At 36.8% G+C, this 18,552-nt stretch overlaps 1 protein-coding gene across 2 annotated transcripts in view; it reads right to left on the minus strand.

Annotated features, from left to right (window-relative positions):
* Positions 1-18,552, minus strand: part of CTNNA2 (catenin alpha 2) — a 452,478-nt gene that overhangs the window by 343,672 nt on the left and 90,254 nt on the right. For both annotated transcript variants that reach the window (XM_085223727.1, XM_085223728.1), the window contains exon 3: positions 4,838-5,033. In XM_085223727.1, the coding sequence (XP_085079853.1) occupies positions 4,838-5,033 (196 nt within the window). The remainder of the gene's footprint in view (positions 1-4,837; positions 5,034-18,552) is intronic.

Here is an 18,552-nt window from a genome sequence, read left to right on the forward strand (position 1 = left end):
ATCCTTATAGAATACTGATTATATTAGATGACAACTTGAGAGATTTGAACAAACCATAATTGCTAATAGGCTAAGTTTAAATAATGTAAGCAGATTTTTTTCATCCTTCCTTCATGGATGAGGTCATGTTATTAAAACAAACAAATTAACCCTTCAGGATGCAAAGGTCCCAGTTTTATTACTATTGTACTCATCTAGAAATTCACCAAGGAGGTTGGTGACCATCCCTGTATTCTCAGGAATAATGGTCTAAATGCATTCTTCAATGAATTTGTTCTCACTGTCCATATTCCTTCTGCCATATAAATCATATATGATTATTTACTTCCTACCTTAAAACATTTATGTTTTGTTCATTGTACTTCAAAATCCATGTAACTGAAATGAATACATTACAATAGTAATCTCTACTTAGATGTTGTATAATCATTTGTTAGCATTTGGAAGCCAGTTGTAAAGCATTTCCATATTGAAGTATCCTGTGTACTTACTAAAAATAAATATGTATTTAAAACGCTAATCAGAATTCCCAAAGTTTTACATGAACAACTGTTAAATCCTCACTGCTACTCCCTTAAACCCTTTTTTATAAATCTTTACTATTGTGTCTTCTAAACTTACTTCCCGTTTCATTTGCAGTCGGGATTTTGTTCCCTTTCTGAGGAGGAATAATCATTCTTCAATGTGTTAATATATTTCAATGCTAGGAAAGGCCATGTATGATCTTTTCCCATTAAATTTCTTCTACTAGAGCTGCATCTCTCTGGAATTGATTATACAAGCAATCTAGCTGACTAAAATTTGATTCACTTTACATTTGACATTTGAAATCAGTGATAGAAGATGAATATGTACTTTACAGTACAATGGATATTATTAAAGCTAGTTATACATTTTTTATTCAATATTCACATTTACATCCAACACCACTACCATTTCATTCACTTCACAGACCATTGAAATTTATAATTTTAATTAATCCGACTACTTTTTTCCTAAGGGACAGTAAAATACTGAGAGCACCGAACTTGGAGCCATTTAGCCACAGATCTGTGACAAGCTAATACAATTATTTCACAAATGCTAACTTTAGAAAGAACTTTTCCAATTAATAAGTCTGATTAATAGTTCATTCAAAACATCACTGATACACTTAAGTACAATAAAACATTAATTAAATTTCAATTCAAATGTAAATTGTTTTGAATGTGAGAACATATTACCATTTTGAATCCCTCTTTGTCTGCAGCTCTCAGCTACTTCTCAGTCTATCATCCCTGAGGGATAAACTAAAGACCTGACTAGCCTTCATGGAATTGGAGAATTGACATGAACATCAATGTGAAAATTTTAGAAGATTGTGTTTGATGCTTGGGAACTTATAAACACACTGTGCCTCTTAAGATATGAATAAACACAGCAGCAAATTCCCCAAATATAATCTATTTCCTTATTTTCCTTGGCAACCTTGATTGCTTCTCAAGATATTTAGTGGATGTAAGGCCAATGGATCTGCAATTTCTGGTAAACCCTCATGCAAAATACAACCTGACTGTCTCTTCCACAAGGAACATCCTTTTCCACTAATGATCAATAAAGGATCAATTAAAATTATAAAATAAGAAAGGAACAACTGCATTTAGACACCTATGCTATAGAAACATGCCCCCCAGACTGTATTTCTTATTGCTGTGAGTTCTTTGATCCTCTCTACTTCTCAAGCTCTGTAGTTTCAGGATCTAATGTTATTACAATCATAAAAATATATAAAAATCTCACTCCTAAAACTTCAATAAGCAGACAACTGTCTGATTTCCCTCACCTCTAAGAGTGACAACACAAACATCAAACATCAGCCTTTCCTAAGTCTCATCTTTTCCACAGCTCTCACAACATGTGAGTGAATATTCATGCAGCAAATTATCCAGTGATGGATAATTTCACTCACATGGTTCTGAACTAACACCTGTTTTCACTATTTTGACCTTTAAAGACTGTGAAACCAAACTGAATGTATTATGGAACTATTGCGGGATAAGCATACATACACAATTGGGAGTTTTTGCACATAAAATATTTACTTTTTGATAAAATCGTGTAAAATTAATATATATGCATATACATTTAAAATCTTTCTTGCATTTACACAATTCAGCCTTGTAAACCAAAATTGTTGATCATCAGAATTTTGTACAACTACCCAAATATAATTTATTCCCTAAAATTCCAAGAATCTCAAATATATACATTCTTTTCCTTTCTGCTCCTTCCAAAACATTTGCAAATTATTATTTGAATGCGTTTCTTTCACACCTATCAATGGAAAGCAATTCTGTCCAGGATAATTTCAATTGTATGTAGTACCATGTGAGTATAAAGCAATATAAGATGGGAAATGAGGAACCCCAGGGCCAGCTGTCACTGCTGGAGACATTCTTAGGTTGATGGTGTAATTATCCAAGCTGGAATTTTGCCAGAAAAATCAACACTGGTTTATTAATCCAGCTCTTTATGTCACTGAGCTAAATATATATTCCACGTTGCATCAAAGCTGGTCTAGTTCATGCAGCTCCTGTGTGCCAGCAATAGTGCTTGGTGTCTCCTATTCTCTTCATTATGGACTCAGGTTTTATATGTCCAAAAAAACTGCTCTGCTTTTCTGACATACATTTTCCTAGGCTGAAATGTTGACAAAAGATGTCTGTATCATTCTGCCCAATGTTATTTACACTCTCTATTCCTCTCTCTCTCTATTACCTGCATCTTAAAAAAGAGTAAAAATGAATATAACGTTTGTCTTGTTATGAATTATTGAGTCAGGAATTCAATAAGAAAACCAAAATTCTCCATGGCACTCATTTTATATGTCTCTAGTTTTACAAAGCACAAATCTGCAAAAAAATCACTCAACTATTATAAAGCTCTAGTGACAAAGGAAGATGCATAAGGAGCTCAGACACTGCTAATGAACATGGTGTATAAGACTGGATCAGAGAGCGTGCAACAGAGTAGGTTAATGACTCTAAAACAGTATAAGACTCCTTGAGAGAGGAGCAAAACTGAGTCAATATCACAACCACAAAGGGAGACAGCTACAAATTCAGACAGAAAACTGAAAATTCTCTTTTAGACTATGGCATAGCACACAATAAAAATGTCAGCAACAGGAAACCGAAGACACTGAAAAAGGAAACTGCATATCAGGACAACCAAGCATTGGCATCAAAATTCTAAAAGAAAACAAAACGAATAAGCAAGTGGAGAACACCAACATAATGCTGTACATTAAGAGAACACAGCAAAATACTGGACTTATGGATGCATTGGCAATTGAATGGTAAAAAAAAAAAAAAAATTGCATGCAGAAACAGGAAAACAGTGAAAACTACAACAGAAGAAGATAGAGAGGATAGGAACAAGAAGCCTCAGGATAGAAAAGATTGGAATAAACTCAGATCAAGGTTTTCATATACAAGATTTAATCCTGTCCACTCATACGATCACCGAAGTTCAGTTTTTAAGTATTGAAAAAAAATTAAAAAAATAAAAATAAAAAAAAGAAGTACCAGGGGCCTCACTGAACATCAGTGAGCACTTTAAACCAAAGTCCTTTAGACTCTTCGAAATCTCAGTTGGAAATCTGCCAGCCTTTTTCTAAAACCTAAGAATTATGGTACTGGCAGATGGTATTTTTAGATTTTAGGATTTAAAATGGAAAATACCGAGAGGTACTTAATTCTGTGGTAATAAAGGTAATTACAATCAATGTCAATAATGGAATACTTTTCTTATGGGCATAGATTGAAAACATATTTTTCCTCTCTACACATGCAAGTCTGAAAGCATCTGACATATGGTTTTAGGAAGGAAAATTATCAGATGAAAACCACTGCACCATGAATATATGGTATTTCTGAAATTTCAAAGCCTTGCATGAAAACAGTTTTTTATAATCTCAAATTAAATTTCAAAATTAAATTTTCCAAAACTGGTTTGTTCTGACAGTAAAGAAAGTGTTATGAGGGTCACTCTGAAAGTAATGTCTCCTATTGCCTCACTGTGCTCCCATCTAGTGTTTGGTCTCCTTAAATGTTCAGGAAGCATCAATGAATGCCAATGGCTGAACATCAATATTTTCTGCACAGAGAGAGTCATCACACACCTTTGTTTCTTATTCATTTCCACGTCAGGCACCATTCTGTCAGAGAGCCCTTCCGCTGCCATCTGTCACACAGCAACAAAATGTAACAGAATATTGGTGGGAAGGTTCAACCTCTGCTGCCATACCACCAACATCCGCCTCCGACGTCATGGGCCAACAGAATAAAATAGGAGGCATTACGTCGTGTTATCCCATGACTGACTGATGCCCAACTAAATTATTTTCTGTAAAGGTTCGTATCTTGAAACTTGCAGTTTTATTTATGCAGATTGAAAAGTAATGTTAACATTTATCTTATTACCACCAACATCAAAACAAAAAAAAAAATATTTTATATTTGTGTGTTTTCAGAATATAATATTTGTATACATTTCAATATATTCTTGAAAACACAAAATTCTTCTTTGCTGTACTTTGTTGATAACCGTTAGATTTTTCAGAGATGCTAAATCTACATGATAGGACAGCTAAAAGGATACTCAATACATATTTCACTTAAATACATTTTTTACACCCATGACCAGTAATGAAGGTACGGTTATTTTAATATCTGTATATTCTATTATAAATATTGCATAGTTGAAGACAGTAGTTTTCAAACATTATCAGAGATACATTTGTTTTGAAAAGATTCAACCATAGCAGTTAAACAATTAATTAGTTTGTTCTACATACCTTGCTTGCGTACATCCTCTACAGCAGCAACCAGTTCCTCCTTCAGATCCTGGCTCTCTTTAGCAATTTGATCTCCTTTTTCTAAAAAGTTTTGAGTAGCCTGCTCTACAGAGGCAGCCAACACATGGGCCTTCTTGGAGCGTCCTTTCTTTTTTCCAGATGGTCCCTTGTTACTTGTGTTAACCAGCGTTGTTACCTTTGGGAAAGGAAAAAAAAAAAAGTTTCTGTAAGTTTGATCAATTCTTCAATTCTAACACCAACATATATTGTTGTCTAATTCATTGTTTCCATTTGCTTTACTGGTGAGGTGATGTAATGGTCATGTGAGTAAATACAACTTAAAGTTTTGAGTCATCTGAAGGATGCCCCCCCCAAAAAAGGTTTTTACTTTTAGCTTAATTTATTATGGTCCAAGCAAATGAACAGTCAAACAGTGAACTAGAAAAATAATATACATTTTTGTCACTGGTCTTCATTTTAAAAAATGACAAAGCTATAAAATGAAATTGTAACAAAGGTCAGTAACTGCTAAAAAGAAATTGCTTCTAGATATAAGTGCCATTGCTTATATTAAAGCAGTGACAAAAGCACTGTAGCTGTTCTCTAGACATTAACTATTCAGTGCAATGTTGCTTCAATATACTTACAAGAAATAAATGTAAACAACAGTGGATAGTAGAATGATCATACTGATAATATTTAAGAAGAAATGCACACTGCTGTCATAATTTCTCCTAAAGTCTCTTAAAAGAATTCCTTGTTCAACTGTGCAGAAACAGATCAGAAACCTGAACCACACAACTTCATAATAATAATGCAATGAACCACATAGCTTCATAATAAGTCATAGCTTTTTGATGGACCAAAAAAATCTCACATCGCTCCAGTGACAGAATCATAGAATCCTTAGAGTTGGGTAACAGGACTCAAATACCAACCCAGATATCATCTGCTGTTAAATGCATGGAAATGTACCAATGGATCCATGATGTTCAGTGATCCATTTCACCTTTGCCTGGATTTAAACCAAGGCAGTCTAAATAAGTGCCTTAGCTATGTGCTAACCCAAAAATGTACTGTCAGAAAATAACAAAATCTTTGCAATAGACAGAAAAAGAAAAAGAAAAAAAAAAAGATCCTAAAAGCATATAAAAACTTGCTGCCATCCCTTCCCTTTCCTATTATGAGAACCATGACAATGTGGTACACAAGACCAAAGAGACTTTTATCACAGTTCTCTATATTAGGGTTTTTTTTCAACCACTCTGGATACAGGGCATCTGAAGAAGTAAAAAAATAAAAATGAAATAGAAAAGGTTGTCAGGGCATGAAAGCACCACATACACACACATACAAGGAAAAACTCCCCGGCCACAGCAAGTTAAAACTCTGCTATCCTTTGGTTTATTCCACTATGAATGGATTTCTCCAGTACATCATGCAGATGACTAAGAAAACCTTTCAGATGTAACAGGCAATAAAATTGATTATGTATCTACTGAACTTCTCATCAGAGACCTGAAGAGGAAGAAAATAATGCTAGGACTTGATCCTAATTATTTTAACTTCTTGAACGAATTAGAGGTAGACTGCCAGAGCAGTTCAGACAATAAAGAAAAGATCTGGAATAAAGAAAACGCAGATCAATAAAGTCATAAATGAAGTCAAATCAGACTATTTTATAGATCTCTCTCTCTTAGATACATACAAAGGTCAACAACTAAAAGGAAAAAAAAAAAAATGGAATGCTTCAAATAGCACTAAAACAAATAAGTTGTAGCTAGATGAACTGCTGAAGTCCCCTGAATACAGAAGGAGCAGTCGAGTTGCACGTCTCTTTTACTACCCCAAAAATACAGTTTTCCATAAAAAAAATAATAACCATAATAAATGTTATAGGATTGTGCCATTTACAAGTCTACCCTTTCCACGAATGACTCAACTGTAAAATGAGATTCTTTTCACCTAACCTTACCCACAAAAGAGATACACATGTATTGTAAAATCAACTAGAATTACTGAACTGCTGCGTGCACTATAAGAACAAGGACCATACCTACCGTAGAATAACATCATTTTTTGCTGAGTAATACATACCATTCAAATAGGAGGGAAACACAGAAAACCAGACTGAGAACGAGCAAATAGTTATGATTGCTAAATTAAATGAAATAAATCCTAAAAAGAAATTTTTACCATCATAATCTCAAAAACGCTTTGACAGTATATATAAAATATGCATTTTTATGTATGTATATACTCTTTATAAAATGTTTCTACATGCTGTATTTAGTGGTAAAACAAAATTCTCAGTAGAAGTAACAAGGCATTTTACATATAGCCCTCAGAACACAACTCTCCAAGCAATTTCAAATAAATTAGAGAAGAACTTAGAAAAGTAAATATCCTGATTTAATTCACACAAACTTTATTGTGCAGCAAGAGAGAATTTCAAACAGCTAAGTACAGGACAAGAACAGTAAAAATCTATTTTCTTAAATGGCTAAGAATGTATATGCAAAGCACTATAATCTACAGAATGGAAGATCTTAACTTTGTATGCTCTACCGTCATTTATGTATTAGGACAGAGGAGAGAGAATGCATTGATTCCAATCCCAGCACAGTCACTCAGTTCTGCAACTTGGTCATCAAGTCTCCCTTCTTCAGTTTAATTTCACTTCTCAATTCCAGATGTTCCAATTTGCTTGGAAAATTATTCAATATCACATCCATTTAAATGTCCTTAATAGAAAAAACTAATTACATTGCTGAATGAAGGTCCCAAACTGATTTGATTGAGACAGTAGTTCATTTTAGAGACAAACTCATTTACTGCACTAAAAGTAAGCACGAGGGGCAGGTTTCCTTAAGGAAAGAAAAAGAACATGTGCATTATGCCCTGATTTACTTTAACATATGCATCTTTCAGCTGTTTTTAATGAAAGCATGAATTGAAATCTCTACCACAAATAACAATCTGTAGATGCAAATATATGTCTTTCAAAAAAAAGTCCACGTTCTGAATTGCAAAATGTAGAGAACAATTGCAGCAAGTAGAGAAATACATACAGTGATGCCCCCAACATGGTGGACTACTCCTAATGTACAGTTTCAAAAAGTAATGGGCATATTAGAAGTAGATGAGAAGTTCTGAGCATAGCAAAACATCTAAAATCTCCAGCTGCCAGAAACCTTATTCCCAGAACAATTTCTGAGCATATAAGAAAGTTTCAGAGTGCAGAAGGGACACGGAAAGAAAACATTAACAGCAGACACAGAGCATATACATTATTTCCAAAATGTAAATACTTTCCAAAGGACACGATGAAATTTCCTAGTCTGGTGTCATGAGCCAGAACTCTCTACTGTAACTACTATTGCTATGCATAAAAAACTGAGAACCTCATTCAGTGAAGGTCATCTTCTTTGTGCATCAACTCAGAGAGAACTGCCATGGACTTATGGGACTGCTACAAAAAGAACGTTACAGTCAGTATGTCTCATGCTCCTCTGTATTTATTTTTATATGAATTTTTAATACATATTAGGGATGGATTCCCAGATAAGGAAAAATAAATTATTCAAGTTCCTCAAAAAGATGTTATAACCTTTCATTAAATGGCCCAACAAAAGAAAAAAAAAAAAAGAAAAGAAAAACAAAGGCAGGAAAAATCCTGGATCCTCCCTGATGCCAGGAGACCACAGTGCTGGGGCTCCCTTAGTTCCAAATGAGGCAGGACCATCACCCCCCTCTGGTGACCAGCAATAGAACCTGAAGGAATAGCATGGAGCTGCATCAGGGCAAAGTCAGGTTGGATATCAGGAAGTAGTTCTTCACTGACAGGGTGAGGGGGCACTGGAGTAGGTTTCCCAGGGAAGTGGTCATAGCACCAAGCTTGCCAGAGTTCAAGAAGTGTTTGGACAATGCTCTCAGTCATACTGTGATGGACATCCATGTTTGGAGCTAGGAGCTGCACTTGGTGATCCTTAAGGGTCCCTTCAGACTTGGGATATTCTATGGTTCAGCCTTTAGATAACCACTCACAAAAATATTGCTGTTTCACCAAACTGGGATATCTTTTAGCACCTTAACTGGAATTACCAGTTTGAAAAGCTAAGAAAGTAGCTCCTGTTCAAATTAGAAGTACCATTCAGAAAATTCAGAAATACTGGAGGAGGAAGACTTGTATCAGTAAAAAGAAAATCACTTCCTTTCCTCTTCTAACAAAGCCACACATCAGCCTATAGCATATGTTGTAGAACATAAAGGAAAATAAAAGAAACTACCTGTTATCCCATTAACACTGTGTTTATTTTTTTTTTTCAGAAGCATCTTCCAGAAGATTTTAACTGCATTCATGTTAAATGCATTCATGGAGAAAAAAGGAATAAGAAAAAAGACCATAGTCCAGTTCCCTTGGCAAGGCTTTAAAGCTAACTGGTTTACTTTAAATAACTTATTCTACCCTTACTGGTACAAAGGAAAGAATGTTGACTTCAGTTTCTTTTAGTAATTAATGCAGATCTTACAAAAATTCAGTACAATTATTCAATATATCATTTGATAATTCCCATAAGCTCATTTGGAAATCTTATAATGATCCTGGCTTTGTGATCACACTAGGGAACCTCGTTCTTATTTTATTAAAGAAGCTTCACACAGTTGTAGCGTAGATCTCTGCTGAAGAAACAGAACTTTACTAATTAATAGTTCAGTCCCATCCTCAATTAAGTCTTCCTTACACAGCTCCAACAGCACAAAAGAAAGGTGAGGATGTCTTTGATAAAAGAAGAAAATTGTATTAACATGGATTTCCCTACTGCTGAGGTCACGAGTAGTCAGAGATATCAGCAGTAAAAGGGGAAGGAACCAGATCATGTACTCATCACATTAATCCCTAATCAGCAGCTCCACCTCATAGAAGAACATTCATGACTGTGTGAGTTAAACTGTCTTCCCTACAGATTCCTGAAATGAACGGGCCAGAAAGCTGAAGAGTTGCAATACCTTTCTCTGCCCCTTCAGTGATGGGGCATCCACCACCTCTCTGAGCAACCTGTCCAGAGCTTCACTCAAAGCACTAAAATTTTCATTAAAAAATTCACTAAAATTTTCCACAATATGCATATATTGACACTTTTGGGGAAAATACTGATCTGCACTTTTTCATTGTACTGCTAGCCATTCTGGATTGTCACTGATCATCCACCTTCTTGCCACGACCTTATTATTGAATTTTAAATATTGAATACCCCCCATCAGATAGAGTGGGGTTTTCCAGAGAGTGGACAACATTTATGTTTTTTTTATAAAGAAGGCAAATGTAACATGGCTATGCAAATGTACATTATGCAAACGATTCAGGACAGTCAGTTGGATTAGATGATCTTCCAAGTTCCCTTCCAGCTGAATTATTCTAAAACAATCCAATAAATGGTTTGGTTGCAACAGGTGCAGTGAACATCAGGGTCTCTCTGTAAGACTTCTAATGGCCTGTAAGAAATCCTGCTATTTGCCACTGCCCCTCCTGTTTTCAATAAACAATACTTGCTCTTCCCAGAGGCAATTCTTTGAATATGAACAGCTACGAGATATTCCTCTCTTCTCATATAATCAGATATATCATCAAGTTCCTGGAAATACCCAATGACCTGAAAAAATAAAACCCTGACATTTTAGCATAGGGACACTTTTGCTACTGGAAATAAGATGCACTCAAGTGGAAGGCAACCTTATTACTTCGCTGGAAGTATTAGTGGCATCAGCATCCCCCTGAGCACTGTTTTTAAAAATCCTCCTTTTTCTGAAAGAAGTTGGTTTCATCCCGGAGAAAAATCACTACAGCTGTCTGGAAAAGCAATAATTTAATTTTCCAAATTGTCTTGGCACGTTGGGTCTTTTTGGTTTGTTTAATCAAAATTTGTTTTCTTTGACAGGAGGAAGAAACAAAGACTTTTCAAAATACTCCATGAGAGAAATGGACTAAAGCACTGGGCTGAAGTGTTGCCATGGGCTAAAGAACTGTGGGAAGATCAAAATCAAAGAGTGAACTAATCTGAACACTCCTCATGACCTTCACGTTGACCATCTGGAGTAAAGCCATAGGGGACTGCTGGCTTTATATATCCCAAACCCTGCATACTGCAAAGTTGCTTTATGATACGGCTCTCAGCAGTATCTCATTAGGTAATCCTACTCCAACCATGAGATATATTACTGAGCAAAATGCAGTATAAAATGCTTTAAACAAATTACATCTTCTTCATTTACATACAAAACAGAGGAGCTGCTAACTCGAGTTTTTTTTTCCCCTAGCTATGCTTAATATCCTGTGTCACTTAAAAATTTGCTTTTTTTCCTTGCTACACCAATATCATTTTGAAGACACATTCTGAAACATGATTCAGTCTTTAACATAACTTCTTTTTTTAATAATATTTTCAAAGTTCTCTATCAAGTTAAAGTAATTTGCCACTGCCCTTACTCTATAAATCATAACTTTTTTTCTAACAACTTCCATAATTAACTCTTGTAATTATCTCTGCACAATTAGCACCAGATGTCTACCTAATTCATAAAACTAAAATTCTTCTTCTGTTAAAAAACAGATATTTGAATTTTCATCGAGCAATGTAATTCTCCACACTAACCCAGCCTTTTTGTACTCCTTCCAGTTCCCTTCAGCATTTGCAAACATCTGCTGTTTAGAAGAACTAATATATAAGCAGACTATGCTCTAACGTATAAATTATTAGTGAGGATATTACAAAAATGCCAGCGACATACCTACCTTTCAGATGCCAAGTACATAGATAACTCAAGGCACGCTGATCAAAGGCAGTGTATTTTCACCCAGCCTAGCCTGAGAACAGATAGCTGCTCTGATTCACTTTTCCACTGCCTTACACAAATTCTTGGACAAATTTGCATATTTCTATTCTGTATAAAGGATGTACCTTTAGGATGTAATTCAGAGATAGCAACTCTGTTACTGTTCATTTATATTCTTCTTATCAGCATTCACACCAGTGGAAGAGACTTATATCCTAGCTCATGTGAATGAATATTGTATAAGGCACTTATAAAGTACTTAAGTAAGCATTTTAAAGTTCTTAATTCTCTGTGGAATTACCCATTACTTGTTCTGTTAACAAAAAGAAGCAACAACAAAAACAACACTTCATACATTTTCCTCCCGCAAACCTCCAAGCCAAGTTGCCCCGACTGTTACCTCAAAAAATCCCTAAAGACACAGAAACTGCTGTTCAATTCCATTTGCTGATCCTGCCACTGTACAAAATCTGACAAGAGAAGTGCCAATTTGTGTCATTTATAGCACTACTGCTCTACGATGTGGACATGTCAACTGGTAGCTTCACTGAGACCAGGACCATTTCACAAATGCAACAGGTCAGCTGGTGACACTGATTACAGGGCATTGTCTATATACGTGCTGCTATGATTGTAGAACCTTTCTTAAGGATGGAAAAACCCTCTTCCTACATAGAGGTTTCTAGTATCTTGCTAGGAATTGTGGTAATTCTAGCTTCTGTCAAGCTAGAAATGCTTAATTAAGTAATACGTAATTACTTCTGGGTTACTATCAACGTGAGATAACAGTCTTCAACAAAATTATTGGCTTCATTTACCTTCTAAAATATCTGTTCAATGACTTCAGTGCAAACAAAATTGACATAAGTCAAGTGTTAAGACGATTCTTTGCATTTCTAACCCATTGTGCTTTGTTTAATCACAGAAAATCACTCTCAGAAAGATCTCACTTCCAGTCAAATGCAACTGCCAAAGAGAGTATGAAATATGCAGATTCCCATTATTTTATTTTTAACCAAAATCTGTCATATCTCACAGACTACTTGATATATGTGAGCTATAACCACATATTAGATCATCTATTCACCTCCACAAACCATTAAGCACTTAAGAAGGTCTTCAATTATAATAAACTAGATATCCTATACTAACATTATAAAGCATCCAAGGTATTTGATTGACATGGACATACTTAAAAAGTGCTGCTTATATCATGTACTTTTTGGTTTTTCACATTGTATCAAATAATCTGTTTATATTTCAAGTTTGTTATACACAGCTAAGGAAGGCTGAAATAAAATTTTTTCAGCAACTGTTCTCTGACTTTTCTTTCTTTTTTTTTTGTCTGTGTGTGTGTGTTAAGCAGTCATTCCACGAAAAAAGAAGCAGTACTGCTAGCAGTACACCCCAAAATCTCACCTAAAACTTTCCCTTAACTCCTGTAATAGTCATGAGGATGGAGGCACCCATGCTCACATTCATCACTTCTCTATGATTTGTGACGACTTCTCCTCCCCACAACATCATGCATTTTGCAAAGATTACCTCACTCGCTTAAAGACGAGGCTACAAACTGGTGATACAGCATTATCACAGGGATGCCATCAAAAGAGATCTGGACAAGCTTGAAAAGTAAGCCCATTTAAACCTAATGAGGTTCAATGAGGCCAAGTGCAAAGTACCCAAGATATATATATACAGACTGGGAGAAGAACTTGAGAGTAGCCCTCTGGAGAAGGACTTGGGGGCCCTGATACATGAAAAACTTAGTGTGAGCCAGCAGCACGTACTTGCAGCCCAGAAGGCTAACAGTACCTTAGGGGCATCAGAAGAAGGTTGGCCACCAGCACAGGGAAAAGATTGTCCCCCTCTACTCTGCCCTAGCGAAGCCCCATCCAAGTACTGGACCCAGGCCTGGAGCTGCCAATGCAATAAAGACATGGAGTTTTTGGGTTCAGAGGAGCGCCACAAAGATGATCTGAGGGCTGAAGCACCTCTCTTATAAATAAAGTTTGAGGAAGCTGAGCTTTTTTAGCATGGAGAAGAGAAGGCTCTGGGGAAATCTCATTGCAGCCTTCTAGTACTTGAAGGGAACTAAGGAACAGACTAAAGGCCCACTTTTTATACGGGCATGTAGTGACAGGACAAGGGGAAATAGTTTTCAGCTAAAGAAGGTAGATACAGACTAGGTATCAGGAAGAAAGCCTTTACAGCGAGAGTGGTGAGACACTGGAACAGGCTGCCCAGTGAGGTTGTGGATGCCCCCCTCCCTAGAAGTATTCAAGGCCAGCCTAGATGGGGCTGTGAGCAACCTGGTCTAAAGAGAGGTGTCCCTACCTATAGCAGGGGGTTTGGAACCACATGATCTTAAAGGTCCCTTCCAACCCATACCATTCTATCATTCTATGATAAAAGATAGGGCATTCGGAAGAAATTAACAGGAGTGATGAGGCACTGAGACAGACTGCCCAGAGAACCTGTGGATGCCTCGTCCCTGGAGGTGCTCAAGGCCAGGTTAGACAGGACCCTGAGCAGCATGACCTGGTGGTTGAGCACTCTGCCCATGTCGTGGTGTTGAAACTAGATGATCTGTAAGGTCCCTTCTTACCTAAGTCATTCTATGATTCTGTGATTACATGTTAGGCAAGAGAAAATCAGCAAGCAAGTTCTGTACTTGAAGTAATCAGTATTAGCCAATGAAAAATGAAACCACTTTCTCCTAAGTACTGGGTAGTAGATCACCAAAATCTCAAAAAACGAAACAGACAAAATGCACGCATCTATTGTTGAATCAGAACCAAATGTTAGCAATTTTCTTTTCACCTTCAAGCACCAAATCATTTTGTACAGAAAAAGTATTTAATATGTTAAAACCTACTTAGTGTCAAACTACCTCTCTTTAGGCATAGGTCTCTTTTCCTCTGTTATTTAGCAGAATAGAGAATACATTTAAATGATGACTGACTCACTCAAGGAAGGTATTTCATTTAACCACATGAGGGCACACCACACTACAGTAAACAGTAGAATAAGCAACCTGTGAAATCCCTGATTTTAGTTTACTTTCGTGCTGTACTATTGGCTATGAGTGATCCTTACTACTAAATAGCACACATTTACAAACTAAAGTTAGCAATATTTAGCTTGTGTTTGCTGGAAAAGAAACACTCCCAGCCACACAGGATCCAGGATGTTCCTGAAGTATGTGTGAAATATTACTTTCTGACACAGGTAGTGGAGAAGTAACAAGGAGAGGTGTGCTGCTGGACTTGGTTATTACAAAGAAGGATGGACTGGTTGGGAATGTGAAGGCTAGGGGCAGCCTTGGATGCATGGCAATGAGACAGTGGAATTCAGGATCTTACATGGAAGAAACAGGGTGATAATAGAATTTAGTATTTAGAATAGTTATCCTGAACTTCAGGAGAGCCAGCTTTGACTTCTACTTAGAGGCATCCCATGAGTTAGAGGCACTGGAAGGCTAGGAGGCCCAAGAGTTGGTTGACATTCTAGCACCACTTCTTCCAAGTTCAAGATAGGCACATCTCTAAGAAATCAGGCAAAGGTGGCAGGAGACCTGCACTGATGTGCAAGGAGCTCACCAAAAAAAAATCATAAATGGAAGAAGAAAGCTAACTGAATGTGGAAAAGACATCTGGCTACTTGGGATGAATATAGAAACATCAGGGCATGCAGGGATGCTACAAAAGGAAGGCTAAGGCCCACTTGGAATTAAATCTACTGAGGGAAGCCAAGGACAACAAGAAAGGCTTTGAGTATGTCAAAAGCAAAAGGATAACTAGGAAAAATGTGGGCCAGCTGCTGAATGACATGGGTGCCCTAGTAATGGAGGACACTGAAAAAACAGTGTTATTGAAAGCCTTCTTTGCTTCAGTCTTTACTGCTAAGACTGCCCCTGGTGAGTCCCAGACCGTGGAAACAATAGACAGAGTTTGGGGAAAGAAAGACTTTCCCTTGGTCAATGAGAATCTGGTCAGGGATCATCTAGGCAAACTCACTGCACACAGACCTATGGGCCTCGAAGGCATGTATCTTTGAAAGGTGATGGAGAATAGGAGAGGTACCAGAGGGCTAGAGGAAAGCCAGTACCACTCCAGCCTGTAAAAGGAAAGTTCCATATGAACACAGGGAAAACCTTCTTTACTTTGAGGGCTACAGAGCAGTGGCACAATCTGCTCAGAGATGTTCTGGTGTCTCCTTCTCTGGAGATATTCAAACTCACCTGTACACATTCCTGTGTAACCTACTCTAGAGAGCCTGCATTATTAGCAGAAGATGGGACTGGGTGATCTCCAGAGGTCCCTCCCAACTGCTGTGATACTGTGATTTCTTAGATACTTCTTTTTGCTATAAAAATCTGTTAGTGTCTTTAGGATACCATTATTTATGATTTAGTTCTTAAAAGAACTTTACTGCAAAGCAGGAAAAAAAATTGTATTAGGAGAAAAAAACAAGATGGCAATTACTTTAGTAAGTCTCTGTGGCTTTCACTAATAATTATGGTTTCACTTGTATTGAGGAAAAGTTTATTTCCTTAATGGATATCACACTTAAAATAACAGCTTCAGTATTTTTGGTTTTCCAATGAGTAAGGAAATTACTAGAAAACACTATGTCAAAGGATTTAATGTTTAATAGGATACTGAACCAACACAGCAAGCAACTATAAAGACAGGTAGTACTACTTTTATATTTATCATACGAAGGTGAAAGAAGTTGGCCGTCCTAGGAGGCGGCACGGGGAAGGACACTGGACCTGGAGGTGACTTCCAAAGCATCTCTGCAGTAGTTATTACAGAATCACAGAATGGCCCAGGTTGGAAGGGACCTCAAGGATCATGAATCACCAACTCCCCTGCCACAGGCAAGGCCACCAACCTCCATACCTAATACTAGTCCAGGCTGCCCACGGTCCATCCAACCTGGGCTTGAACACCTTCAGGGAGGGGGCATCCACAATCTCTCTGAGCAGCTGTTCCAGCACCTCACCACTCTCATTGCAAAGAAAGTTATCAATAAGACCTTGAAGATTACCTCTCCTAGGCTAAGCGTATTGTTTCTGAGCCTAAACAATATTCAAAATGATCCCATGCAACACTAAAATAAGAAGGAAAATGGTTCCCAGGAGTTTGAGTTTCAGTTAATGTAAAGTAATGCAAGTGAAGGGAGAAAAATATTTCAGAAACATGCAGTGAGAAACTCTAGTTTCTCTGTAACAAGCAATATATAATTCCTTAATGAAAACCTTTCCCATAAAGAACAGCAGAAAACAGAAGCAACCAATCTTCCATTCTACTTATAGAAAAGAAAAATCAAAATCTCCTGGAAATAGACATGATTCTATTTTCTGGGAGTTCTGTTTCCAATAGTATGAGGGATAATTAAATTAATTTCTTCATCCAGTGAAAATTCCTTAAGTTTTTTGTTTTCATTTTTAAATAATGAACAACTGAAGAAAATGAAGAAAACAATTTTCTTAATAGTCATTTTAAATGAAAAAAATCATTCTTCCAAAAAGACTGTGCAAACTTCTTTAAGGTGAAGTCCGGACAGGTAAAAGCAGCTGTTATTACCATGTTATTTCAGTTCTTTTCCAAAACAACTTTACTTAAATAAACCATAAGTTCACAAAATGATTCAGTGATCTGAAGGAGAACAGACTACACCATCACAGCTTTTTGTTTTCTTCCCACAACATTATTATCTATTTTTTAACCTTTGATCCACCAATACGGAGGGATTCGGGTATCTCGCGTAGGGAAGGGAAGACTTGAATTACTGAGTTTGAACAAAATATGATTTTTGATGATGAGTCTTCAGAACATTTCACATTCAGCCACTCATTTACCAGTGATGACAGTCTCCAAATAGAAGTAACCATGCAAAGGGAAATAACTGTTCCAACTTTCCATTTTAGCTTGCCAAGTGTTTCAGTCCTGAAATAAATTCAATGCAATCACAGCAGCACTGATAGCCACACCTCCACCATTCAAATGTAGTCATGCTTACATAACGAACAGAAACGAAAACACTTTCAGAGACTGTAAACATATAGCAACGATAAACTTTTGGTCAAAAATACATCAGAGAACATTCAGTAAATTTTCAGGCTCCTTATTCTGCATATTTCCCACGCCAGATAAAATTTCTTTCACCAGTGTAAAATTCAGAAATCAAGAAGTAATATGTATTCCCATATTTCAGCTGGAAGGAACTTTTGCAGCACTCTCATCCAGCTTTGCATCAAAGTAAGGCTAGTTTAAATGTAACATTAAGGTTGCACCAGACCTGGACCAGCTTTGAATGAGTCCAAGTACTCAGACTGCACCACCTCCTTGGCCCAAAACTTATAATGTTTGACCACCTGCACAGTGTAAAATTATTTCTGGATATCAACCAGACATCAGTTAGATATCTTGGCAACTTCTGCCCATTCCTTCCTTTTCTGTTATACGTTCTCCCTATAATACTATGGCTCTTGGCTCCACTAAGGCTCATGGTTCCACCTTCTCTGCAATCTCCCATCAGGCAACTTTAGAGAGCATTAAGTTCTTCTTAATGTCCCTCATGATGAACAAAGTCAGATCTCAGCCTATCCTTGTGTTTCGCACTCCAGCCCCCTGCCCATCTTGGCTAGACTTACTTTAGTATAGCCATGTCTTGTGTACTTACAATTGCCAAATGATACTAAAAAAGCCTCTCTATTTCATCTACAGTCAAGATCCCTTCTCTTGACAAAGCAGCCGATTTTTCTCTTTTGTGTGCTTTTTACATAACGTTCCAAGTCTTACAAAACTGAAGGTAATTATGTAATTAGAAACAAACAGTCTGAGAAACATGAAAGAGCTTGTTGGAAGCTT

Source organism: Meleagris gallopavo, chromosome 4 (genome assembly GCF_905368555.1).
Source record: "Meleagris gallopavo chromosome 4, MGAL_WU_HG_1.1, whole genome shotgun sequence".
Taxonomy (NCBI): domain Eukaryota; kingdom Metazoa; phylum Chordata; class Aves; order Galliformes; family Phasianidae; genus Meleagris; species Meleagris gallopavo.